The 25,000-nt window shown below is 63.4% G+C and overlaps 1 protein-coding gene across 2 annotated transcripts in view; it reads right to left on the bottom strand.

Moving 5' to 3' along the window:
• ADAMTSL2 (ADAMTS like 2) overlaps positions 1–25,000 on the bottom strand; it is a 34,717-nt gene that overhangs the window by 5,453 nt on the left and 4,264 nt on the right. For both annotated transcript variants that reach the window (XM_058693606.1, XM_058693607.1), the window contains exons 6-15: positions 24,572–24,674; positions 24,057–24,202; positions 23,796–23,919; positions 21,243–21,323; positions 18,585–18,760; positions 12,555–12,903; positions 10,293–10,665; positions 5,597–5,694; positions 1,287–1,413; positions 3–216 (exon numbers count right to left, since the gene is read on the bottom strand). In XM_058693606.1, coding sequence (XP_058549589.1) covers positions 3–216; positions 1,287–1,413; positions 5,597–5,694; positions 10,293–10,665; positions 12,555–12,903; positions 18,585–18,760; positions 21,243–21,323; positions 23,796–23,919; positions 24,057–24,202; positions 24,572–24,674 — 1,791 coding nt within the window. The remainder of the gene's footprint in view (positions 1–2; positions 217–1,286; positions 1,414–5,596; positions 5,695–10,292; positions 10,666–12,554; positions 12,904–18,584; positions 18,761–21,242; positions 21,324–23,795; positions 23,920–24,056; positions 24,203–24,571; positions 24,675–25,000) is intronic.

Genomic DNA, 25,000 nt, shown 5'->3' with positions numbered 1-25,000 from the left:
ACCTCCGACCACTCGGACATCTCCCACTGGGGCCCGCAGGCCGGGTTGCGGCACGTCTTACGCTCCTCGGGCCGCACGGCCTCGGCCGCCTCGCACAGGTCGCTGTACACGGAGCTGTCGAAGCCGGGGGACAGCATCTTCCAGCAGCGCACGATGCGGAACTGGTAGCCCTCGCCGCAGGTGCGGGAGCACTCGCTCCAGCTGCTGGTCTCCCACCTGCCTCGGGAGGGGCCGGCTTTCAGAGACCCCCCACCTTCCTTCAGGGACCCCATGCAACCCCACGCCCGACCCCGAGAATGCACGTCTTCACCCATGTCCAAAATCACGCGGGGCCAAGCCAGCCAGGGAGCTGGTGGGGCCCCCTGGGGGGGAAGCTGCTGTCTAGGTGACCCTGAGCCCCCCCCCCCTCACCGGGAGACACCCGAGGAGGGGCGCCAATACCCTGCTGGTGCCCCGAGTGTGTGCTTGGCCCGCCTGCCTAGGAACCCGTGTGGCCTCCACCTGCTCCCACCTCCAGGCGGGACACCTGGCTTTCCAGTCACTTCAAGAGCCACGTCCTGGCCTTGCTCCCTTGCCCACGCTGTTCCTTCCTCCCAAAGTGCCCCCCTCCTTCCTTCTCCTACTTTGGGATCATGCCTCAGCATCCCAGAGCCTGTGCAGTACCCCCCTCCCCCCCACACACACAGAGGGGGCTCCCAGGGGAAGGACAGGCCCCGAGAACCACACAACCAGCTTCTCAGAAGGGAGCAAATGTGCAGGGAGCCGGAAGAGTAGAACTGTGTAGCCTCCTCCTCCCCACCCGCCCCCCCAGTCCGGGGACCCTGTGTCAGCTCCCGCCGTGGTCATGACTTGGAAAAGGACACGCCTAGGGCTCAGTTTCTGTCAGTTTCTGACTGTTTGCGAAGCGGGACAGGAGGCCTGGGAGGGGACCAGAAAGACAGGGCCTCCCCCCACATCCCAGGGACAGCCAGGCGGCTTGGAATTTCGGGAATAACCATTTTGGTTTATAAAACTCCTGTGTGCCTGGGGGTGGGGGCCAATGATGAGTGATGCACAGGGTGGCTCCAGGATCTGCAGTGGGAGACATTGGCTGAAATTCGGCAGCCACGTGTGGCCCGTGGCAGAGAGCCTGGCAGGCACCCCCACCCCACAGGTCCCGAGGCCCTGCCCACCACAGCGCCCACGGAAGGAGCAGGATGCTAGCCAGCTCCCGTCGCTCCCCTGGGCAGAGTCAAAGCAGAGCCCCGGCTGCCCCCGCAGTGCCCGGGGCGCTGGGTGGCAGGTACCTGGGCTGGCACTCCCTCCCCGCGCAGAACTCCTGGACGGGCTCAGGACGGGTCAGAGCGTCACAGTAGCTGTCATCCACCTCGATGCCGTCATAGCGAACGCACATGGCATAGGTCGACATGACTCCTGGTTCAGGAGAAGGGAAGAGCCTGTGAGTCACAAGCGAACCCCTTGGGGACCAGCAGATGGGCCATGTGACCACGGGCAAGGCAGCTACCTCTCAGAGCTTCCTGGTTTAAACTGAGGATAACGACAGTAACCAGCTTACCGAACAGTGGCAGAGCCCAGTGAGGACAGCTTTGTGGATCTGAACTCTCTCCCTGCCCACACGTCTCAGGGTCTGACTTCTCTCTGCACCCCCACCTCCACACCCACCCCTATGCGTAAATAGGAGGGTGGGTAGGTGGGTGGGTGGGTGGATGGTTAGATAGATGGATGGATGGATAGATGGGTGGGCAGGTTATGGGTGGATGGCTGGATGGCTGGTTGGATGGATGGACAGATGGACGGACGGATGGATGGATGGAGAGTTTGGTGGGTAGATGGAAACATGGATAGATGGGTGGGTGGATGGATGGATATGTTTGAAAACTAACCATTCGAGCCCTTGCCAGCACCCCCAGATGTTATATTAGATCTTCAGACCCTCCCTGCTCTCCTGTGGCATGTCTCAGTCCTTATCCAACTCTCTCCAACTTTCTTTAATCCCCCCTCTGTGTGTTTATCTTCCTTGCCTCCCCGGTACTCTATAAATCCCATCAGGGGGATGATGTGTAAAGCGCCAGCCCTCACCCAATGTTGTTAATTCCCTGACCCCACTCCCATCTTCTACCCCTCTGGTCTTTCTACGCATGTCCCTGCACCCCTGCACCCCTGCATCTGGCACTGTGTTGGCACATGGCCAAATCCACTGAACAGTGGGTGGGTCCCCGCCAAGGAGGCAGGATGACTCAGGGAGACTTGGTAGCATCAGTGAAGGCCCACGTGGAGTTAGGGTTTGTTGTTGCTGATGGTGTGTGTGTGTGTGTGTGTGTGTGTGTGTGTGCGTGTGTGCGCGCACGTGTGTGTGTGTGAGGGGGGGAGGTACCCAGCCTCCCTGAATGATGGAGATAATGGAACCCTCTTCAACGGGGCTGCCAGTGCCCCAGGAGGAAATCAATTTCCCCATTGACGGAGAGCCCCAGCCACCTCACTCTCCCTTTCTGGCGGCGTGTGTCTGTAAGCTCCCACCTCCCCAAGCCCCAGCCGGGATGGAACGGAACCGCCCGGGAAGCAGCCCTACGTGGGGATTTTTTTCTTCTTTCCATAAAGGACTCCTCCGTGCCAGCACTGGGCTGTGTCGTCTTTAGCCCTCTCTGAGGGGAGGCTGCCTTCCTGGCCAGGTCTGCTTGGAATGTTCCAGGCCTCAAGAGACACCAGCTCTGGGGCCCAGGGAGGTCCAGGGCTGGGGACTCACAGACCCTCGCCAAATGCCCGACTGTCCGTTCAGTCCTCACCGTTGAGTGGAAACACGGCAGGTCCTGATCAAAAGAGACTGGGGTTCAAGACCCAGCTCAGTCTCTCCCTCGTCAAGGCGGGGTCACGTGAACACTATCAGAGTCTCCAGGCCTCGGCTTGGTCATCCTCAAGTTGGGAACCTCCCCGAGATGCTGGGAGAGTCAAGGTAGCAATCTTCTTCATGACATCAGTCTCGGACACAGTGCTTTTGAAACCTTATACACGAGGCCTTCCCTTTAAGCAAAAGCGAGCAAGGGGGCGCCTGGCGGGGGAGGGGGGGCTCAGTCGGTCAAGCGTCCGACTCTGACTCAGGTCACGATCTCATAGCTTATGAGTTCAAGCCCCGCGTCGGGCTCTGTGCTATCAGCTCCGAGCCTGGGGCCTGCTTCCAATTCTGTGTCTGCCTCTCCCCTGCTCACACTCTGTCTCTGTCTCTCTCTCAAATAGAAATAAACATTAATTTAAAAAACAACAACAACAACAACAACAACAACAACAAGCAGGGCACCCCAGGGCACAAAACACAGATCGGCGTGTTGCACCAGCAGAGGACGAGGCTCAGGGTCCGCCGGCCCCGCCCCCCCCAGCCCACCCCCCAGAAGTGCCAAGGGACGGTCTGAAACCACAGCTGGGCTCAAGCTCAGGCTAAGAGTCCACATTCCCTGTATTTCTGCTGCCCCAAAGAGCATTTTGAAAGAAAGGGACTCTGTAACAGAGCTAGCTCGGGAGGCAGGAGATCTGCTGTGACGGCCCTTCGCAGCCAAGCACAGGGTGCCCAGGGACCCCTGCTGTGTGCAGAGGACACTCAAGGACGTCAGCACAGACACCACGAGCCCCAGCAGGTTTGTAACCTCACCACCACCCCGTCTGGCCTCGGCACTCCTCCGCCAAATGGGATTTTGAGAGTAGATGCCACAGTCACGAGCTTTGACTCCGAGAGCGCCTGCGGGAGGTGGTGGCAGGGGGCCATTCGGCAGGGACCCGACTCCACCTTTTTGGCCGGGTGCCACCGGACCCGGCTCGGTGCCTTGGCGGCGATGGGGAGCTCACCCTCTATCGGGGCCGTTCGCTCCACTCCTGGACAGCCTCCTCTAAAGCAGAGCTTTTTCCATAGCAGAGCCCAAATCTTTCTTTCCCACTTCCTTCCTTCTTTCACCCTACTGTGCCCCTTGGGCCACGTGAGACAAATTCAGCCTGTCCCCCCACCCCCCGCCTGGTCACTCTGTAGGTGACAAGGAGGGGTGCCGTGTCCTCCCTGGGGACTGTCTCCCCCCCGCCCCCACCCCGGGGCCAGGCATCAGCCCCTCACCACCACCTCAGGCGATGTCACCTCCCCAGGCAGCCCTATGTCCGGGAGGGAAAGGAGATGCTCCCAGGCTGTGCTCCGTGACAATTCCAGCTCTCGCTGCGTCCCCGGAGGCTGTGCGGCTCTCAGTCAGAACCGGTCCGTGCGCTGCTGACAGCCTCCGGCAAGGCAGACTCCCCCAGCGCCCCACCGTGCCCAGCCCTGGGAGGGGGCTCCCGCGGCTCACTCTCAAGACCAGCGGCCTGGCACCTGCGCTTTGGCCGCGACAGCTCACTTCTCCTCTCCCTCCTATCCTCACGACCGCCGTGGCGGAGGGGCCCGTGCCATCTTACGGGTAGGAAAGTGAGGCTCAGACAGACCAAGCAACCTGCCGAGCACACGTGGCACGGTGGGCCAGGTGGTGCCACTCCCGCGCTCACCGCACGGCCAGCAAAGCTGGCCTCGTGCCCTCCAAACTCTGCGTGCCCTGAACCCTGCTCAGGAGGGTCTTCAATAGCAGGGGGGGCCCCGGCTCCCTAACCGACAGTGAGTTCCGGGGTGAGCAGGACGTAAGGACCCGGGGTCCGTTCTGAGCCCTGCAGGGCGGGCTCCCCAGCCGCTCCCTCGGGCATCTCCTCAGGTGCCGAGCAGGACTGCAGGAGGCGCGATCAAGCCCAGACTCCCGGCTGCCCAGGGTCCGCCAGGGGTTCGCCTCATCCTGCTCACTGGCCAGAGACGGCAGGGGCCAGTTTTGGGGGGGGGGGGCAGGGGGAGGGTAGGGGGCATCATGCAGTTTCAGGGGCAGCCCCAGGTGCTGACCAAACCCAAACAAGCTGCTCCGGGCACAGGCAAGGTGGCACTCGGGGTCTCCCCACAACCTTTGCCACAGGGGCTGGTCCTGGGTCTGACATCTGAGCTTGCAGCCGGCCCCAGCGGAGGGAACCCAGGTCCCCGGGGGCTGCGGCCAGCATCCAAAAGTGCGGGTGGCCAGCCCCGTGGGCGGACAGACGTGGGTTCCAATCCCAGCTCGGCACCTACTGACCACTAACCACGTGTGTCTGTCTCTCTGTCTGGGCACCACCGGGGGAGGGGGGGGTCTCTGTTCCCCTCTACCTGCCCAGGTCCTAGACAAGGTCCTAGCATCTGTTCCAGTCCTTCGTGGGTCGATTTCCCTTCCTAGGTTGCTGTAAACAAAAGCAAAATCCTCCCCACTTGAGACGTCGTAGTTTTAACCAAAGGGACGTTCGCTCTCACAAGATACCATACAAAGAACAGTGAATGGGGGGGGGGGGGGGTGGCGGCACCCGCACCCCCCCCCCCCCGGGGTCCTTCCCACGGTCCCACACGCCGTCAGCCTGAGGACACCAACCCCTGTGACCTCATGCCACCTCCCGGATCAGGAAACTACTAGACAAGCTCCCTGTGGGCGGTTCAGGGCCCCTGGTGAGTGCGCGGGCCCCGCAGAGCCAGGCCCGCTGCGGAGGGGATGCTGGGCAGGTGGCTCCGGCCAGCAGCCGAGACTGGTACCTGTGGTGCAGGTGGCACTACAGGGCTCGTGGGACGAGAGCTTCCACCGGTACATGTCCGCTGGGCTCACGCCTTGCTTGCGCGCCTTGGGCCTGGTCCTGGAAGGGAGAAGCGGAGAGGGGCACGGGCGCTCACCGAGGGCTGCGGGCACGGGCTCTTGGGGAGCAGCGCGCCTGCCCCGGCCCCGGGGGGAGTCCCCACCGTCGGGGTCAGCCCACCCACTGTCTAGAGCAGAGGACGGGACGGGGCATCGCGGGGAGGCACGCTTTGGGACAGAACGGACGGTCGCCTTTCTCCAGCCTGGACGGGCGAGAGTCCGAGGCGGGCACGGGAGCTGCTGAAGGTCCTTCCGGGTGGGGGGTGAGCTCGGGGCCCCCCCAGCATTGCCTCTGCGCCCTGCACGCACGCACGCACGCCGCCTGCTAGCGCGGGCAGGCGACTCCTTCTCTCCGCTCCCCCAGGAGGGACCGCAGACGGCACCTTCTATGCCGAGAACCTGCCAGGACTCCCCTTGAGGCCTCCCTCAGCCCGACTCTGCTTGAACGGGGACACTGGCCATTCAGCCTCCAAGTGTCAAAACAGAAAAGCTCAGCGGCAGACAGGGGAGTGGCCGGTCCCCTCCAGACGCCTCTGCCCAGGTCTGTGATGGCTGCCGGCGCGGGGAAGGCGAGCTGGGCCCGCGCCAGCAACCAGCTATGATTCTTGGCCGGAGCGCGGGCGGCTGAAGCCAACTATTGTTAGGACCGTTTGCTTCTTTGAACCAGTTGGTGTGCTGGGGCCCAGCCTCAGTACCCAACATGCAGGCTGGGTCTGGACTCAGCAGGGGAGGAGGGAAGGGGTCCTCCCAGATCCCCAGCCTCTGCTCTGAGATGCAGCCCCTCCCCCCACAACCCGAAGCCCTGCGACCTGCAGACGGGGACGTGGGGCGATGGCCTGGCTGACGGGACACCATTCGAGGCCCCGGCATCCCTCTCGCACCGGGCGCCGCCCCAGTGCCCGGCGAGGGGCCGGCTGGAGACCACCGGAGCTGACGCCCTTTCACAAGGCTTCCCTGTGGGCTCGTGCGCACGGGTCCCTCTCCGGGGACCTTGTGCCACCTCGGTGGTCGGGCTTAATGAATGCTGCAGGGCATCCATTCCGAAGGGCCTTCCAGTCCATTCTACGATGCAGACATTGGTCTGGATCCCACTGGGAGCTCGCTCCGCGTCTGGGCTTCACGAGTGGACGAGCTCGGAGGTTTTCTTCTGTAGGAATGTTTGTGGCCCCGAAGGTGCAACTTGCACTGAACCAGGAGATGCTCCGCCCACAGCCTTAGGTACTGATGGGCTACACAACCCAGGGAGCCGGAGGCCTGGGACGGGCGGAGGAGGAGAAAGCAGGGGGCGAAGGGAGCAGGCCATGAGCTGGTGGCCAGTTTCGGGGCCACCTACAGCTGCTGAGCCCCTCACCTGCCGGCTTCTCAACCAGGAGACAGCCCTTCCCTTTCACAGATTTCTGGGGGGAGGGGAAGGTCCCCCTCCCACCTCCTGAAGAAGGAGAAAAAAAATCTTAAATGCGGCCTCCCCGCCCACTCAAGACCTTGTCATCTCGGAGCAAAGGCCCCATGGAAACCCCCAGGGAGCACCCAGCTCCCCTGAGCAAGCCCTCCCAGAAGCCTGATTCAGGAAACACGACTCTTGCTGGTTGGGTCCCCTACCCCCGCCGTCCTTCCGACGACGACGACGACGACGACGACGACGACGGCCGTCAATTCTCCCCAAGAACAGAGATGAGAAGGTCCCGGCCAGGCCCCACCGCCCCACCCACGGGGGAACTGTGATAATTACACACTCCTCAGCCAGCAGGCCGAGTGACTCATCCTGGACTCGGGAGAGAGCGGCCTGGTTCAAAATAACCCTCCGGGTTTTAAGCACAAAAGGTATTTCTGGAGGGGCTGCCCACACATCACTCTTACACGGGCACACGTCAGGCCCAGCAAAGCCCCTCCTGAAAAACCCTGCCCGTGTTTGCACAACAACGGAACGCCTAACCGTTCTGTGCTTGCAAGTGGCCAGCGCCCCAGGAGAGAAACACCCACAGAGTCGTCCGAACCACCAGCCCCTCGCCCGCCTCCTTGCGGAAGGAAGAGAGCGCCCCTGTGCGCTACACTCAGGGCTCCGGGCCCAGACAACGCGGGCCGGAGAGTCCCTGCCAGGACGGCTCCGAGGGCCCCGGAGAGAGACCCTGCGTCTCTGTGTCTCGCACGCTGGCTCCCAACGTCTGCTTCTGGTGACCGGGGGCCTCCCTTGATTGTTTGAGGCTGTTCTGAGATGAAAATAACCTTTCCTTTCTGAGCTGCCCCTTTGATTTCGGCCTCTGTCGAGCAGACGCGACTTCCTGTGTTTGGACAACGCGCCGTGCGCGGTGGCTATTTTGGCCTGGTGGTTTCCCCGCGGCCTCCCTCAGCCCTTTATCTCAAAAGACCATCTTTGGTCTCAGCTCTCCAGCATCCTTTGATGGCAGCCGGCTGGAGGCGCCGCCCCGTCACCGCGTCGGGACTTTCCGAGTGCGGACGACCCAGCGTATCGATTTCTGCAGTGGGCCCCAGCGGGGCTGAGGAGTGGGCTACGATTCAGCCGGGGTGGGGCAGGAGAGACTCTTGGAACTGGGGCCTGAGGACCCGAAGGTCGTGCCTGATCTGGCCCCGGGGGTCCTCGGCTGCCCGGCTGGCGGGCCCTCACTCAGGGACGCGGACGGGGAGTCAGAGACACGTCTGAGTCACTGGGGAAGTGCAGGGCACAGTCGGGACGGCGCCCCGGGTCTCCCGAGCTCTCTCCAGGCCGCAGGCTGCATTAGAGCAGCAGGGCCCCTGTGTCACCCCCGCAGACCCCTTGAGAGGGGGACGCTGAGTGTCAGACCTGCCAGCCGACTTTCTTCAGCCCCTGGGAGGCCCAGCCCCGCCCTGGAGGCTCACTGCACGACTGGGGTTTCCATTGTCGCGTCCTCCCCGGTGCCTCTGCGTGGGATAGAGTGCAACCCTCTGGGCACAGCCCAGGAGCTGAAAGCAGCCCAGGTTGGTTAGACGCGGGAACCGGGCTGGGAGCCTCAGTCACCGGCCACCACGAACCCCGCTCTCGGACTCAGACCGGCGCCTGGTAGCGAAGCCTGTCACCCCTCTCAGCCGCTGGGTCCCACGTGCCCCCCAGACCCACACCCTGCAGACTTTCGGGCCCCTGGTCAGGTGAGCAGACCGCCCTGGGGGGAGAAGAGCGGCCACAGAAGCTTCCAGAGCTTTACTCCGTCCGAATTTGCGAACAAGAATTCCACCCAGAGCCTGTCAAAGGTAACCAGATGTGCCCCGTGAGCCCGATGCCCGGCGGTCCCTGCAGCTGGTGGGGGGAGGGGGCCTCAGAAAAGAGCCTGAGAAAAGGGGCGGGCACTTTCATGGGCTGTGGGAGGCCCGCCTCGCAGCTCTCGTCCCCTGGGCGAGGGTGAGAGGGTCACCCGGACCGCATCACCTTATGAGTGGACCCCCAGGGTCCCAAGGAGACCCACCTCTGCATCCTCAGCCCTGGCCAGGGCCCCATTCGTGTTGGTGTCTAAAGCCAAGGGGTTTGGGTTGGACTTCAGAAAACAAAAGCAAACCCACTGAGTCCTTCCCTCCTCCGGCCCCCACCCACCTCAGGTGGCTGCTGAGATGGGCTCCCTCTACTTGAAGCAGCCTCACTGCCCCCTGAGCCTCTGGGGAACGGTGCAGGGACACTCCAGGGCGGCCACGATCAGCCTAAGGGACCTGTCACCAGGGACTGTCTCCTGGTAGGGGCGGTGGCAGGACTGGGGCCACCCTGCTCCCAGCCGCTAACCCAGGGTCAGACATGACCGTCCAGATGTTCCCAGGGAACTGCCTAGGTGTCCCCAACTGTTATTGTCCAGCTGACCCCGGGTGTAACTGTCCAGGCACCCCCAGCTATCATTGTCCAGGTGTCCCAGGTGTAGCTGCCCAGGCATCCCCGGCTGTAACTGTCCACGCGTCCCCAGCTATCATTGTCCAGGTGTGGCTGACAAGGTGTCCCCAGGTGTGACTGTCCAGGCATCCCCAGGTGCATCCCAGGCTCTGGGGGCCTGGCCCAGCTAGACAGACTCTCACTGGACCCGTCCTAGAGGCGGCACCAGCCCCCGAAGCAGAAGGCCTCATTCCCAGTGCCTGGCTCCGGGGTCTGGCCCCCAGCTGAGGACCCCACGGGACCCTTCCCCATCTCCTCTCGGGCTGCAGTGAAGGTTGGTGCCGAGCCACTCCACATTCAGGGAGCTGCCCGACGGCCACGTGTGCGACGACCGTCCGGACGGAGAGGCCAGGCCTTCGGGCTCCGTGACCCTCTCTGAGTCCCCGTAACTGCCCTGACGCTAAGGGCGGTTGTGACGGGTGTTCCCGTGCTTACGGGTGCCTAGCCCGAGCTTGGCCCACAGTGAGCACTCACGATTGTCGGCCTCCCCCTCCCCCGGAAGCGGCGTCACGGCCGCACGTGGGCACTCAGCGCCGCTGTAACCCATGGGCCAAACTTGCGGGAAAGACTCGCTACGACCCAGGCCTCTGCCCCGCTCGGATCCAGGGGTCAGGGAGCCCGGCCACGAGTGACTGTCTCCCGTTTGCCCCCGGGGTCTGGCCTCACCTGCCAGGACCCGCCCCGGCTCCCCCGACAGCGGAGCAAGGACCTACCTGGCCTTGTGAGTCCTGTTCCCGGCCACGGCGGGGAGGCTGGCACTGGCGTTGGGGAACGGGGCCTCGGAGGAGGTGTTAGTCACTCTGTCACTGCTCAGCTCCAGGTAGGACCCATTGAGCAGGTAAGTGCCGGCTCCCTCGTTGTCCTCGTAGTCCACGTAGAGGCTGTCAGCCGGGGAGCTCCTCGGGGCGCCCTGCACAAAGATGCTGTTGCCAGTGTCATTGAAGGGGAGCTCCCTGGAGTCAGAGCCGGTGCCCAGGAGCCGGTCGGAGATGGCATTGGCAGAGAGGAGCTGCTGAGAGGGGAGACGCGCGTCCATCTCTGGGTCATCCTTGTCCCCCGCGAGAGCCGTCCCGGTGGCATTGCCGTCTACGAGGGAGACAGGTGGCTCACTCTCAAGTGCCCCCTTGTGTGGGCGCAAGGGCCGCCCGTGGGGGCAGGGTGGGGGGGGCCCGCGGGGCTCGCAGCGAACACCTGAACCGAGAGGCTCCCGGAGGCAGTGAGAGCGCACAGATCACCGAGCGGAGGTGTGCGAGCCGGCCTGCACAGCCTCTTGTAGGGGAACCTGCAGGGGACACAGCAGGGTCCCCCTCGGGGCGCCCGGGGGGCCCTGGCGGTTAAGCGTCGACTCTGGGTTTCGGCTCGGGTCGTGAGCTCACGGTCTGTGAGTTTGAGCCCCGTGTCGGGCTCTGTGCCGACGGCGTGGAGCCTGCTTGGGATTCTCTCTCCCTCTCTCTCTGCCCCTCCCCTGCTCGCTCTCTATCCTCCCCCCCCTCCCCAAAATATATAAATAAATTGGGTCCTCCTCAAAATTCGCACCTGCCCTGAACCTCAGAACGTGAGCTTATTTGAAACGGGACCCTCACAAAAGTGGCTAAGGATGTAGGGAAGGGTCATCATGGATCTAGGGTGGGCCCTGTTTCCAATGGCTGCTGTCCTTAGAAGAAGAGAAGACACACACGCACAGAGAAGGCGTGTGACCACGGAGGCAGAGGCCGGAGGGACACGGCCCTGAGCGCAGGAGCGCCTGAGGCCTGCAGAAACCGGGAGAGGCGAGAAGGACCGCCCCCACCTCCTGGAGCCTCCAGAGCGAGTGTCAGACCTGCTGATGTCTTGGTTTTGGACTTCTGGCCTCCAGAACTGGGAGAGAATGAATTTCTATTTGTCGTGAGCCCCCCGGTTTGGGGTGATTTGTTACAGCTGTCCTGGGGGATTAATACAACCTCAAAAATGTCTTCTACTAGAAGGTTCTCAGGGTCTCAAAAACTGGAGTGTCGGCCCAGGCAGTCCTGGTGACCGGTGCATGGCCCTCAGGAACACGTCCAAATTGCAGGTATGGATCTCGGGGACCCCGACGCACCCCTGCATCTCGGGGACGCCGACGCACCCCTGAATCTCGGGGACCCTGACGCACCCCTGCATCTCGGGGACGCTGACGTACCCCTGCATCTCGGGGACCCTGACGCACCCCTGCATCTCGGGGACCCTCACGCACCCCTGCATCTCGGGGACCCTCATGCACCCCTGCATCTCTGGGGACCCTCACGCATCCCTGCATCTCGGGGACCCTCACGCACCCCTGCGTCTCTGGGGACCCTCACGCACCCCTGTGTCTCTGGGGACCCTCACGCACCCCTGCGTCTCTGGGGACCCTCATGCACCCCTGCAACTCGGGGACCCTCACGAATCCCTACATCTCCGGCCACACCTCCTGCTGCCTCCCTGAAATCTGCCTGCCAGGCTGTCAGCCCTGAGCTGCTCTCTCTCACCCCACCCTCTCCCACAGCCTCACCCAGCTACTCCTCACTGGTTCCCAAACCCTCAGGTCAGGGGCCACACTCTCTGAGAACTCAGGGTCCGCCCGCGCCCCCTCGCTGGCCGGATGTCCCCTTCCAGAGCTCTTGCCACCCTGTGGCGTGCTGTCTGTCTGCCTCTACCGAATGAGCAAGCACACGGGCTCTGAGGACAGACTGCCCGGGTCTGACCCGCAGCTCAACTGTGGATGTGGGAAAGCCCAGCCCCCACCTAAGCCTCAGCGCCCCCCACCCCCATCTGTCAAGTGGGGACACCTGTATCCCCCTGGAAGAACAGATGGAAAGGGGGGCATGTGCGAAGGGGCCCGTGCCGGGCCTGTCCCAGGAGAGCCGCGAGTAGGAGCCTCTCACGGGCCTCGTCTGCCGGCCGCGGGGGCCCAAAGACCCTCTGCCCAAGGCCCCCTCCCTGGGAAGCCCCCGCCTGATCCCGGCCCTCCTGGTTACCTCGGAAGCCCTTGCCTCTGGGAGGTCCCTCGCAGGCCCTGCCGCTGGCCTGCTCGCACACCTCGTTGGTCTCCCGGCCCTTGCTCAGACCCAGCTCGATCCCCGGGCCCAGGTGGCCGAACAGCCGGTTGTCCAGGCCCAGCCGCTCCGAGGAGGCCTGGCCGTAGAAAGAGCTGTTGTGCCGCAGGAAGCCCAGGAGCGCGGCCCCGTCCAGCTCCTGGCTCTCCGCGCTCTCCGCGGCGGGCTCCGAAAAGCTGTAGTAGACGGGCTGTGTGCGGTGGGCATGCGGCGGCTGCAGCAGTGTGTACTCGAAGGTGATGGAGGGGCTCCTGCCGTTCTGGTTCCACACCTGGGGAGGAGGAGAAGCGGGACCTCACCCCTTCTGCACAAGCCGGGAGCGGCTCGGGGCTCGTGGGCCACGAGCCCCCAGAGGAGAGCTGCACTCCGGTCCCGGGCCGCCAGAAGCAGCCCCGGCTGCGGCCCACAGCCAAGCCCTTCCCAGGGACGCGCCCTCGACTGAAGGACGGTGGCCCTGCCCGCGCTGTGCTGCTCCCCAAGGGCAGCCGGCCTCCAGAGCCCCGCGAACAGGGGCGCACGCCCAGGGCGGGGCAGAGGGAGCTGTCCACTCGAGGCGCAGGCCGGGAAGGGTGCCCCGAGCACACAGGATGCTCTAAGTAATAAAGCCGACTAAAACCCCATCTGCACTTTATTCCCACCCCGGGTGGAGCTCTGAGAGAAAGTGCCAGTGCACCCCCCAGGGTGGTTCCTGGAAGCTTGGAGAAAGTGAGGCCAGCACTAAGTGGAGAATAAAGGCCTAGCAGGTAGTGGGAGCGTGGGAGCGGAGGGAAAGGCTGGAAAATTGGCCAGGTGACCGTTTCCTGCAGGAGCCTCCTGCAGGACATCCTGTTCACCGGCGTGAAAAGAAATCGGCCAGCGAGAAGGCACCGACTTCACTTCGAGGGACACCGTTGAGTGACCGCAGCCCAGGGCGGATGCCAGGAGACGCTGTGATAGAACCAGACTCCCCACGATCATCAGAATAAGGGAGGCCGACGTGGTGGCCGGGAGCCCTGACCCACAGAGACGTCTGCACACGGCGGATAGGACAAAGGACTCCCGGACAAATAAACGGGACCAGAAGAGGGGCTTCTCAATATGTAAGATCAAAACGTATCAAGGGTGGATACTCAGGGGGCGGAGGACAGCTGCCCCAGAAAAGTCACAGCCCTATCCCATTTCCTGGGCCAGCGTTTGGACCCAGGATCCACTGAATGATGGAACGGCCAGGTCCCCAGGACAAAGGACCCACCACAAGTGTATATGGTAATGATTCTCCCAGTTCTTCCCCCAAAGAGCCTACAGCCGTTGACTTGGTTAACTGTTTGCTGGAGAAATGGACAGACATTTGGGAACCAGGGTCCAAGCTGTCATTGTTTATCAGGGACCCAAAGCATCATCATCGCCCCCTGTTAGCGCGAGAGCTTGTGGGTGACAAACAAGTGTGGCCCAGGTCTGGCTCACAGTGCGCCCAGTGTGGCTCACCTTGGGTCCAAGGCTTACCCGGTTCCCAAGTCCACTGCTGGCAGTCGGCTCCTTAGCCTGTAGGGTATGCGCGACTATCGCAGGGAAAGCTCAGCGGAAGCCCGTGACCCCAGCCCCTGACCCCCGTGCCCATCCCAGAGAGTAAATCCAAAACAGAATTGCATCCCGGGGAAACTACAGAGAATCAGAGCCACTCCTGAGGTTGCCGGAGGATGCGAGGTGGCGGTCCCCATATGCCCCGCTTCACTCAACGGTTTGGCGCCCATGAAAGCAAGACAGACCCGGGAGGATGACGGGGAGCCCTTCCAAACCCCGCCAAGCGGGAGCCTCAGATGCAGCTCCCGGAGCAGATTAACACGACCTCAGGTCGATCACCTGTGGCCACCGACGTGGCAAACACCTTCTTTTCCACCCCCGTGGGGAGGAGGAAGTGGTGTTCGTTCACCCGGAACGGACAAGAGTATACACGTGCGGGTTTGTACCCGGGGCCGTGCTAACTGCCCCATTCCTCGACGTAATACAGTACAGGGGGGTCTGGACCATTCTACAGAACATCACACGGGTCCTCTACGTTGGTGACATCATGTCTACCAGGCCAGCTGAACAGGAAGTGATGCGGGAGGCCTTGGAAAGCCTACGGATTCCAGAAGACCTGACACTGAACCCTGTGGAGATCCAGTGCCCCACCCCCATCGGCGAACGCTTCAGGGTCAGTGGCCTAGGGCATGCCAGGACATACCCTTGAAAGCAGAGGGCAGAGGATTGCATTGCATTCCCTCCCTTATGAAGAAGAATTCCGGACATAGCGTGGCACATATCCAGAAATGTGGATCCAATCCACATACTGGGTAAAAGCTGCCAGCTTTCAGTGGGGGTCCTGAGGAGAAGGGGCTCTACAGTCGGTCCAGGCTGCGGGATAAATAGCCTGCCACTTGGGCCATAACACCCAGCTGGTTCTATAGCGGCGGGGAAAGATGTCACACGGGGTTTCTGGCAAGCCTTGATAGGAAGAGGATCACGTAGTCCTCCAGCGTTCTGGAGCGAAGCCATGCCACCCACGACAAATATCACATCATTTCGAAAAGAGCTTGTGACATGCTACCAGGCCCTATAGAGATGGAACCCTTTGACCACGGGACATCGAGTGACTCATGCAGCCAGAGCCGAACTCCACCGAGTGACACAGCCGGGAGTTACGCAGCCACCCGTCGTAAGATGGAAATGTCACATCCAGGATTAGGCACAATCAGAGCAGAGGACAAGACCGCCGGCTCAGCAGGTGACTGAGACTCTCATCACCCGAGGCCCCTGCCCTGACATCTGTCAGCTCACAACGTCAGGTGCACGGGGTACCGTTAGGGTGAAGTCTGAGAGGAGAGAAAGGGCCAAACTTGATTCAGAGACGGGTCAGCTTGGTGCGGGGCGGGGGAGGGCGGTATGAGCTGAAAATGGGATCTGTTTCACTGGAGCCCCGTTCAGGGGCGGCTTCAAAAAAACTGCACTGAGGGAAACTCCTCCCGGGGGGCTCTACGGGGCGCGTGTGGGATCATCTAATCTGTAGGAAACGCACAGCAGCCCGAGGTGAGAATACACACTGCCTCGTGGGCGGTGCACACGGTTTGGGTGGTGGCTCAGGATCCTGGGTGGAAAGGGCTTTGAGAGGGGGTGAGGAGGTCTGGAGGAGACACGTGGGGATGGGTCCATGCCATAGGCGGAAGATGGGAGTCGCCGTGTCCCTTGTTAACGCGCCCCTGGGAGCATCCCCCCATGGGAGGGACACCGGACACCAGGTTATAGGTGAAATGGCCTTGCCAGGTGACACAGGCCAGCCTCTGCCATCAGTCCCCCCTCTGATGGCACAACAGGTGCATGAAGGGGATAGCCATGGTGGCAAGGATGGGCACCATGCGTGGCCCCAAGGGCAAGGGCGGTCACTCACCAAGCCCTCCAGCACCGACAGAGACTGACATGCGGCACCGTGCCTCGAGAGGCCGTCAGCCCTTTGACGGCCAGCGGGCTACGTTAGACGCCCTTCTGTCCTAGCAGGGAAGTGACTGCGAGGTTGCCTTTCCTGACCACAGCGCCTGCGGCCCCCAAACCCAAGGGCTCCCAGAGCATTTGATCCGCTGAGACAGGATGGCACGTGACACTGCATCGGACAAAGGGACCCACGTCACAGCAAAGGAGGTGCCTCAGCAGGCACGTGACCGTCAGATGCACAGGCTGCATCACCCAGACGCTGCGGCCTGATGCGACCGCGCACGCTGAGGCCACGGTGCCACGTAGAGACGGCAGGACCCTGCGAGGATGAGGGGCCGGGGTGCCCTCCACGACGCAATATACAAGGAATCGCCCCGACACAGTCGGTGCTGCGTCCCCACCGGGCAGACAGCGTGGGCCCGGGAAGCACAAAATGGAAGTCGCCTCCGCAATCGTTCCCAGTGACCCCGTGGGCGTTTGGGGTTTCTAGTCCCTGCGGCTTAGGGTCTGCAGGTGTACAGGTCCTGATGCAGGGAAACACTTCCACAAACGGGAAGCTGTGACCGCCACCTGGGCCATCTGGCACCCTGTGCGCAGAGAGCAGCTGGAGAGGAGTGGCCGCCCCAGCAGGGGGATTGACCCTGACCACCAGGGCCGTGTCGGGATGCTTCAACCCTAGGGGCAGAGAATATATCTGGTTCCCTGCTGCCCCACGGGGGCTCCTCCTGGTATCGCCCTGCCCGTGGCAACGGGACAAGGACAGGGATGGAAAAGGGCCCCGAAACCAGGAGCCCAGACCCCTCGGGTAGGAGGGACAGGGACACCTGGCCAGGTGAGCCACCTAGACTAGCAGAGGAGAATGCGGAGTGGGTAGCGCAGGAGGCAAGTGATGTGATTGGCTGGCAGCCCCAGGCTAGCTGCCGGTCACCTCGCCAGCCTTCCCGGGGCGGGGGGGAAGCCAGCCAGAATTCGAGAGGAGTCCTTCCTGCCAAGCATTCCACCAGGCAAATGGGTACCAGCGGGCACGGCGGCGAGCCCCCGGGCCCCACCCTTCAGTGAGCTGCCTGGAGTGTGCTGGGGACAGTTCATAGCGAGCCCTGCCCCAGGAACGCCCCTCGGCCGAAGAGAGCTGCCTCTCCCGAGGCCACGCCCATCTCTGTGGCTTCCAGCAACCGGGCCACGCCTCTCCGCCTCAAGTCCAGGGGACCCGAGGGGCCACTGCGACCCCAGAGCCCCCCCTGGGATCAGCTGAGGCTCTGACCACACCGGCAGCACGGCTCAACATCTCCCTCTGTCCAGGCCTGTCCCCCTCACCCCCTCACAGCCACTGCTCCTGTCACCACGCCCTAAACCCCGCTGCTCACAGACCCTTCCTGGGATCCTGACCTGCAACACAGCTCCTGCGGGCAGGCAGGGAAGCCAGGCAGCCGGCCGGCCTGCCTCAGGGGCAGCTCCAGGGGCAGGCGAGGAAATACGTGGCCCCCATTAGATTCTGGGGCCATCCAGGGACGCTCTGCAGCCAGGAAGCAGTGTGGGGAGGTGGCGGGGGCGGGGGCACCGCAATTGGAGACCCCTCTGGCAGGGCACTTAGACACACAACCGGCTCCAGCACCAGGCTGACCCGGGCCCCAAGCCCGGCCACACCGCCGACAGGTCCGTGATGGGCAAGTCCGTAATCTCTGTGTGCCCAGGTTTCTTGTCTACAAAGTGAGGATCTAAACGCCCACCACGGTGGGATCCAGAAATCATGCCAGGTCGGGCGGGTAGGCTCTGGCCCCACTGTACCCCTCAGCTTCCACGAACACCCGCAGACCTTGAAAAACACCAGAACTGCCCATCTGGGCGTCACCTGTTTCCAGGGACGAGTCCTTGTACATTTCCTCGACACCGGGCCACAAAGCAACGACACTTGTTTCTAGACGCTAGCCATGGGGACGCTCCCAGGGAGCTGAGCAGAGCAGGTCCAAACTCTCCCGCCCTCTCCTCGCCCCTGTGCTGTGCCACACCCAGAAACCGTGAGCATCCGGGGGGGTAGCGGGGGGGTGGGCCACAGGCACTGCCTGGGCCCCCCAGCACTGAGGACCTGGCAGAGAGGCCACAGTGCCGATGCGGCCGGGGCAGGGAAGTACGCGGGGGGTACAAACCCCCAACTATGGAGTGGGGGAGGGGGCCTGCGTCCCCGTCTACTTCCTGTCCTTAGCAACCCTGCAGATCCTGATGACTGCAGTCCACCAGGGGCGCTAACGGCCGTGGCAAGTGAATGAATGAATGGTTACTTGGGTGAGGGCTGAGACAGTGGGTGGCTGGGTGAGCGAGGGGACGGGCAAATGAAGCAACTCGTTAATGAGCTGATAGAGGCTAAGTACAGGAATCAAACCCCGAGCGGATGGGTGCGCAAGGAGTGACCGAGCACGACCCTCGCCACGCCGGGCGGAGACGCTGCCTCATGCACACACACCCTGGGGCCACGGCACGGCGTTGGCGGCCCGAAGCCCGCGGCTCACGCACCATGACGTTCAGGCCCTGGTTGGTTGGCCCCTGGGCCACTATGTACTCGATGCCGGTCTCGTAGACGTCCATGGGCCGCCGGTATTTGACCACGGTGCCCGCGATGTTGAAGTTCTTGGGGCTGTCCACTTTGAAGTTGCCGTTGAAGAAGTAGAAGCCGGCTTCGTCCGCGAGAGCTAAAGGAGCACAGGGCAGAGCCACCTGGTCACATGAGCTGGATGAGCCACAGGGAGGACGGGGCGGCGGGCGGGGGGTGGGGACAGGGAGTGGCCAGTATCACTCACTCAGGCACCTGTGGCCAGCTCACCCCCGCGACCCTCCCCGAATACCCCGAAGACAGGACACCTCCTCTCGTGGGGGAGTCGGAAGCTCCGACCGTGTCCAGCATGTGGCCCCGGCCAGCGAATGCTAAGGAGAGGTGAGTGCACTTTCCCATCAGGAGGTGGAGGTGGCTGGCCCGGGGCCCATCTGGTGTCTCTGGTCACCTCTAAAGAGGCCAGAGTCTGCGAGGTGATGAGTAGCATAGGCTAAGTGGCCAAGTGGACCAGGAGGTCAGTGCCCGGGGAAGGCGTGCTCTGGACAGCAGGCACTGGCCGGCTCAGGGCAGGGCCATCAGACCGGCCCTGCTGAGAACTCACTTTGTGACCCTGGGTGAGTAATCCCTGCCCAGCTTCCCACCTTGGGAAGGGAGGGGACCACACATGGGGAGGGGACCTCCATGCCCCTCCAGGGTCCACACTGAGCGACACTGCAGCCCTGGCCTGCCTGGCCCAGAACGCTGTCCCACCAGCGCCGGCAGGCCCTTCCAGACCACCCCAAGCTGGCCAGCGCCATGCCGACACCGGGAGCCATGACATTCTGTGGCCCGTGCTGCCGTGACCAGGCTGACCTTTTACCCCATCAGTCCATTCTCCCAGGCGTGCCTGAAGGCAGCCCCGGGCACATTCTCAGTCGCCCTCTCATTGAGACGGGGTGTGGGTGGACACTTGGAACAGAGGACCTCAGAAGGACAGCCACTCCCTGGGCCTGACCCAAGCCTGATGACGCCCAGACAGCAGGAACGTGCGTGCAGCCCTCAGCAGCCCGTCTCCTGCCAACCCCGGAGGCCGGGACAACTCTCCAGAGCTGGGGTGATTTTTCAGGGCAGCTGGCCCTTCCCTGGGGCTGCGGAGGGCTCGCAGGGTGCTCGGGGCCTCGGGCCCAGGGGATGGGAGTGAGGAGGCAGGCTCCACACGGTGGGGGACAGCGTGTCTTTCAGAGGGTGTCCTCTGAGCCAGTTCCGGAAGCTGGCCGGAGGGAGGGGAAGAGTTCAGTTTCCAGAGCTCCTGATGCAATCCGAGCGGGAGGGGGGGTGGGGGGGTGGGGGGGGGCATCCGTTTATTATCAGGCAGACGCAGCAAGCGAGACTCGTCTGCTGGAAAAATACCCTCGACGCAGTGACGTCAGAAAATACCGTGAGTGAGGGTCCGAGCTGTGCCTCCTGGGGCGCATGCCTGCCCGGCCTCCAGGTATGTGCATAGGGTTAAATCCCAGCCGGCATCCAAAGCCTGTTTCCTGACAGTAATGACCTTCCTTCCTGCGGCTCTGCCTCTGCTCCGAGGCTGCCCTTGCTGTTTCCACGCGGCTGTTTCAAGAGCCATTTCTCTGCAGCCAGCTCTGAGAACACCGTGTTTCCTGGCCTCGCCACCCTCCCAGCGGGGGACAGAGCCACCGGCCTGGCAGAGGCCTGGCTCCCGAACTCGGGTGGTGGGGCCGGGGGCCTGGAGTGTGCAGAACTGCTGGTGTGGGGGCCGAGAGCCCAGGTTCCACCGCGGGGACCTTTAGCAGAGTCCCCACCCACGGCGTCCCCCGAGAAGGGCGGGTTTCACCCAGCCGTCCCGGCTCTCCCACGCTGCCCTGAGACACGGGCGAGTGAGCCAGGCGTCGGGACCAGCTTCCCTGCCCGGGGCCCCCCGCCCGCCCCCACCCAGGGCAAGGCCACGTGCAGAGCAGCTAAGTGGTGTCAGCACCCACCCACCTGAGCCAGAAGGGCCTCGGGCTGCGTCCCGGGGGGCACAGACAGGGCAGGCTGTCAGGACAACACTCCAACTACACAGGCAGCCTTTCCAGAAACTGCCATCAGCTCGGGGCTTCACTTATGCGAATAAGCCCAGAATCCTCACGTCGAAGGCCCCCGACCTACCAAGGTCCAGCTGCCCCGCAGAGACCATCCAGGGGCGAGAACCTCCACCAGGGAGCCGCCAGGCCCGAGTCTGAGTCTCACTTCTGCTTCGTGCGGCTGAAGGCCTCCAGCCGGGCCACCTCCGGGCTCTGGATCTGCCTCAACCTACGCGCCTCCTGAGTCTCATCCTTGTGCCCTGGGGGAGGGGCGGTCAGAGACCCCACCTCCAGCACCTCCAGCTTTGGCCTGGGCCAGGCTCTCCAGGGACAGGAAGTCACTACGTGTTGTCACGTGTGGGGGTGGGGTCAGCTTCCCTATGAGCCCCCCCCCCACCCCACCCCGACACACACGTCTACACACAGCCAGGTCAAGTTCTGGCTTCTGGGGCCTGACTCTCTCCTGCAGGACGGATCCAGGGTCAAGAATCCACCCATACGTGTGGCCCCACACACACCCACAAGTCCACATGAGGCAGCACCCAGGCCCCCCACGCGTACCTAGGACATCGGCAGACTTCTTCCGCTCCACAATCTGAATGTCTCGGGCACCGGCCGGGATGTGGGTCACCAGAGAGTAACCTGGGGGACATCAGATGACAGTGAGCCGCGGGCCGGCCCCGCTCTGTTGGAAAGTCACCACCCTCCTGTGCTCTTGGTGGGGGAGGGGTGCTGTCTAAGGGCAGCCCCACCCTCAACAGCTGCACCCGGGCCCAGACACGCGTCCAAGGCCCTGCAGACACGCACTGTGCCACCCGGGGACGGGCTCGGGTTCACCCAGGTTCCATGACCCTCTCCTACGAAGGCCCTGCCCCAGCCCCTCTGGAGGGACACCGTGGGCCACAGGGACCTTAAATCTGCCTGGGGTCAAACAGACTTGGGTCCTACTCTGCCACATGTCACCAAGATGATTCTGAAAAAAGTCATTGGAGCTCTTGGGCCTCAGTTTCCTCATCTGCGCACAGGGATGATGGCTCCCACTCTGCGTCATGTGGGAAGATCTCTGCACAGCACAGGGCCTGGCCCCAAGGGCATAGTCACTCTTACTATTTTAAAGGCCCGTGTTGGCCCAGCACCATGTTGATTTTCCAGACTTGCTAACGCTCAGAGACGCAGGTGGGCAAACACAGCTGAGGGCCGTAGAAGGTGGGGAGGCAGCCGTGGGGTCCCCCACAGAGACGCCCAACGGAGGGACTGAGGGTCTAGGGGGGCCGGGGTCTGAGGAAGGGACGGGTGCTGCCAGCACGGCCTAGAGGGTGGTCTGGGGAGGAGACCCCAGAGGAGAGATTCCGAAAGCCCTAAGATAGAAAAGTCTCCCAGGAGGGAACAGTGGCAGCGAGGGGCGTCCACCTGTACCCCCCTCGCCCCCCTTTGCAGGCGCCCAAAGGCCCTGAGCCAGAGTGCGCTGAGTGGCTCCTTGGGGGGCAGAGCGGGAAGCTCTGGTCTGCAGTGTAAACCGCGCCCCACCCCCACCCCCGCCCCCGCCCCAGCCCGTCTCAGGCTCCCCGAGGGCTGGGCCGGGTGCAGGCAGAGCAGGGGAGAGGCACACACTAGCCCGCCTCGCCTCCCTCGACAGCGTCTCCCCTACACGCCCATAATACACACAGCGGTGAAATGAACAGGAAATGATGATTTGGCTTAATTGCCATTTATTCAAATGTGGGTTTAAATACGTTCATTTTTAAATTAGCGACCGGCTCACAAGATTCCTGCGCATCTAATAACGGCTCTTGCACGGCCCAGGGCCGCCGGCGTGGTTAGGGCGCACGCATTTATCAGGGGAGACGGTGGGTCAGCGCTTAGGACCACAGGCCCAGGAGCCAGGCTGTCTGCGTTCAGACCCCGCTCTGCCACTCCCGGCTGTGTGACCTCAGACTAGTGTCTTCACCCCTCTCTGCCTGTTCCCGCGTCTGTGGCACCCGTCCAGGACCTGCCTCGTAATGTGCGAGGCACGAACGCCTCGGCCCGGGCACGGGAAGGACTAGGTGGATGTCGCGGGGTTGGAAGCGTCAGCCCCAGGCCCCCCACGCCGGGAGTCCACGGGACACGGCCCTTAGGTGCTCAGAGACACGCGCTGCTGGCATCCGGCAAGGAGCAGCCTCTCCCTGTCACGCTGGCTGTGGGTCCTTCAGACACCTGTCCGGCTGCTCTGCCCTGGGCCCTCCATTTCAGACCCTCCCTGCGGTCTTCATCCAGTCCCTCCTCAGCCCAGCAGACCCATCCCCGGGCCCCTCGTCTAAGCCCTAACGTCAGCTCTGAAATTATCCCTCCTGTGTGGGGTGGACACGGTCAGGGTCCCCGACAGCCGGGTCCACGGCGGCTCCCACTAGTCCGGACCTGCCCACCCTCGCTCGGGAACCTTGAGCAGGCAATTCCCGTGCAGGCCTCGGTTTCCCCATCTGCTAAGTGGGTTTCCAGCGCCCTGCTTTTCCCAGTCTGAAGGCTGTGATAACCCAGGTTGACCCCACAAGCATTTGGAGAGACCCAGAAATGCAGTCAGCGTGGTACTGAGTGCTAAAGTGACACCGTTGCAAAGTACAAAGTCCTGTCACAGGCAGAGACCCCCAAATCCCCACCTGTCCTCCACCCCCACCCCCTGCCAGCCCCTGGGGAGCCAGGCCTAAATGGGCACGCTGGGTGACCGACCAGCCACTGCCCAAGGGAAGGGAGGGGCGGACTCTGCGAAACGGGTTGGAGGGCTTCGGCCACGGACTCAAATCTCATATCAGCCTCACACGAGGATGGGACTCGTGCCTCGGTTTCCCCCTTTTGGGTGCTGCCGCAGAGGCCAAACACAATCCCCCAGGCGAGGGTGCACTCAGGCACCCGGTATTCAGTAGGCAGTCAACAAAGAGCGGCTCAGTATCCCCAGCCAGAGGGGGCCTTCGGAGCACCTGGCCGGCCCGCCTGGGCACAGCAGGGACGTTCAGGTGGCCGAGAGCGAGGGAGAGGAGCTCACGTGGAGGCACCCAAGGCCGGAGACAGCGCGCAGCGGGACCGGACAGGGAGGGGGGAGGCGCGGGGGGGAGGGGGGGCAGGCGCCGCGGCTCTTACCGAGGTGGGCGTTCCCTTTGCGGTAGTTGCCTGTCACGTGGGTGCAGCTGCTACCGTCCCCCTGGCAGACGCCGCACTTGTCCAGCGTGTGGGTGGAGAAGAGCACCCCGTCACAGCCGATGGGCTGCAGGAAGGGAGGCGGAGAGGGCCGCTGGGAGGGCGCTGCGACCCGGGCCCCCGGGGCCGCCACTGCCACTGGAGGACAGGCGGGGCGGTCAGCGCAGTGAGACCAGTGGTACTTTTGCTACAATGTTTAACAACCTCACATTTTCCAGACACGCAAACCCCTCGCAGGTCGGTGAGCTTGCAGGACGTGCCGTCGCGGGCCGGGACCATGAGCTGCCGCTGACCGTCCACGGTGGTGCAGTGCAGGTCGCACGGCTTGCTGGAGATGTGGACGTAGTCGTCTGACGGGGAGACGGAGGGTCTCAGGGTGGGTGGGGGTGGGGGGGATTCAGAAACTTCCTGTCCCTCCCGCCGAGACCCGCCTTAGCTCCTCCCACCCATTGCGCGAACGGAAGAACTGAGGCCGGGAGAGCGGAAGGGACGGATCCCCCTACGGACGGTCCCGGGCGGCCCGGCACCTGCTCCGTGAGTGAGAGGCCGACTCCTCTTCACGGTGGCCTGTGACCTGACCCCTCCCGCCGGGCCTCACCGTCCACCTGCCCACCCCGGGCCACGGTGTCCCCTCCCCACCGTCCCCAGAAGGGAGCCGTCGGGTGTGGAGGGGCTGCCCTCGCACTCTGCTCCCCGCTGGGCAGCCCAGGGCCTGGTACCGGGGTACAGGGGTTTCCACTGGTGCGTCCGCCCGTCGTACACGCGGGAGTTGAAGGAGATGCATTGCTCCTCCCGGAAGCTCCTCCCGTCCGGCGGACACTCCTGCGGAGCGAGCGAGAGCGCAAGAGAGAGAGAGAGAGAGAGAGAAAGAGAGAGAGAGGAGGCTCCAGGAGGAACTCGGCCCGACAAAGGCATTTTTGTCCCGGCTGAGCAGGAAGTGGCTGCGGCCGGGCCGGGGTGGCCTCTCGTTCTCCCTCAGTCCCATTCGCTTTCTGGAAGGAGCAGGGGGCAACCGAAAGGGCTGCTGCCGGCCCTCAAACGCCTACATGCCCTGGCCCTCCTGGTGCTCCGGGCAGGGTCCTTCCACGTCCCCGCCACCCCAGCCTCCTCCCCAGAGGCACTGGGGCGAGGAAGGGGCGCCCGGCCTC

The sequence above is a fragment of the Neofelis nebulosa genome, chromosome 12 (genome assembly GCF_028018385.1).
Source record: "Neofelis nebulosa isolate mNeoNeb1 chromosome 12, mNeoNeb1.pri, whole genome shotgun sequence".
Lineage (NCBI taxonomy): Eukaryota > Metazoa > Chordata > Mammalia > Carnivora > Felidae > Neofelis > Neofelis nebulosa.
This window is presented reverse-complemented; position numbering and strand designations above follow the sequence as displayed.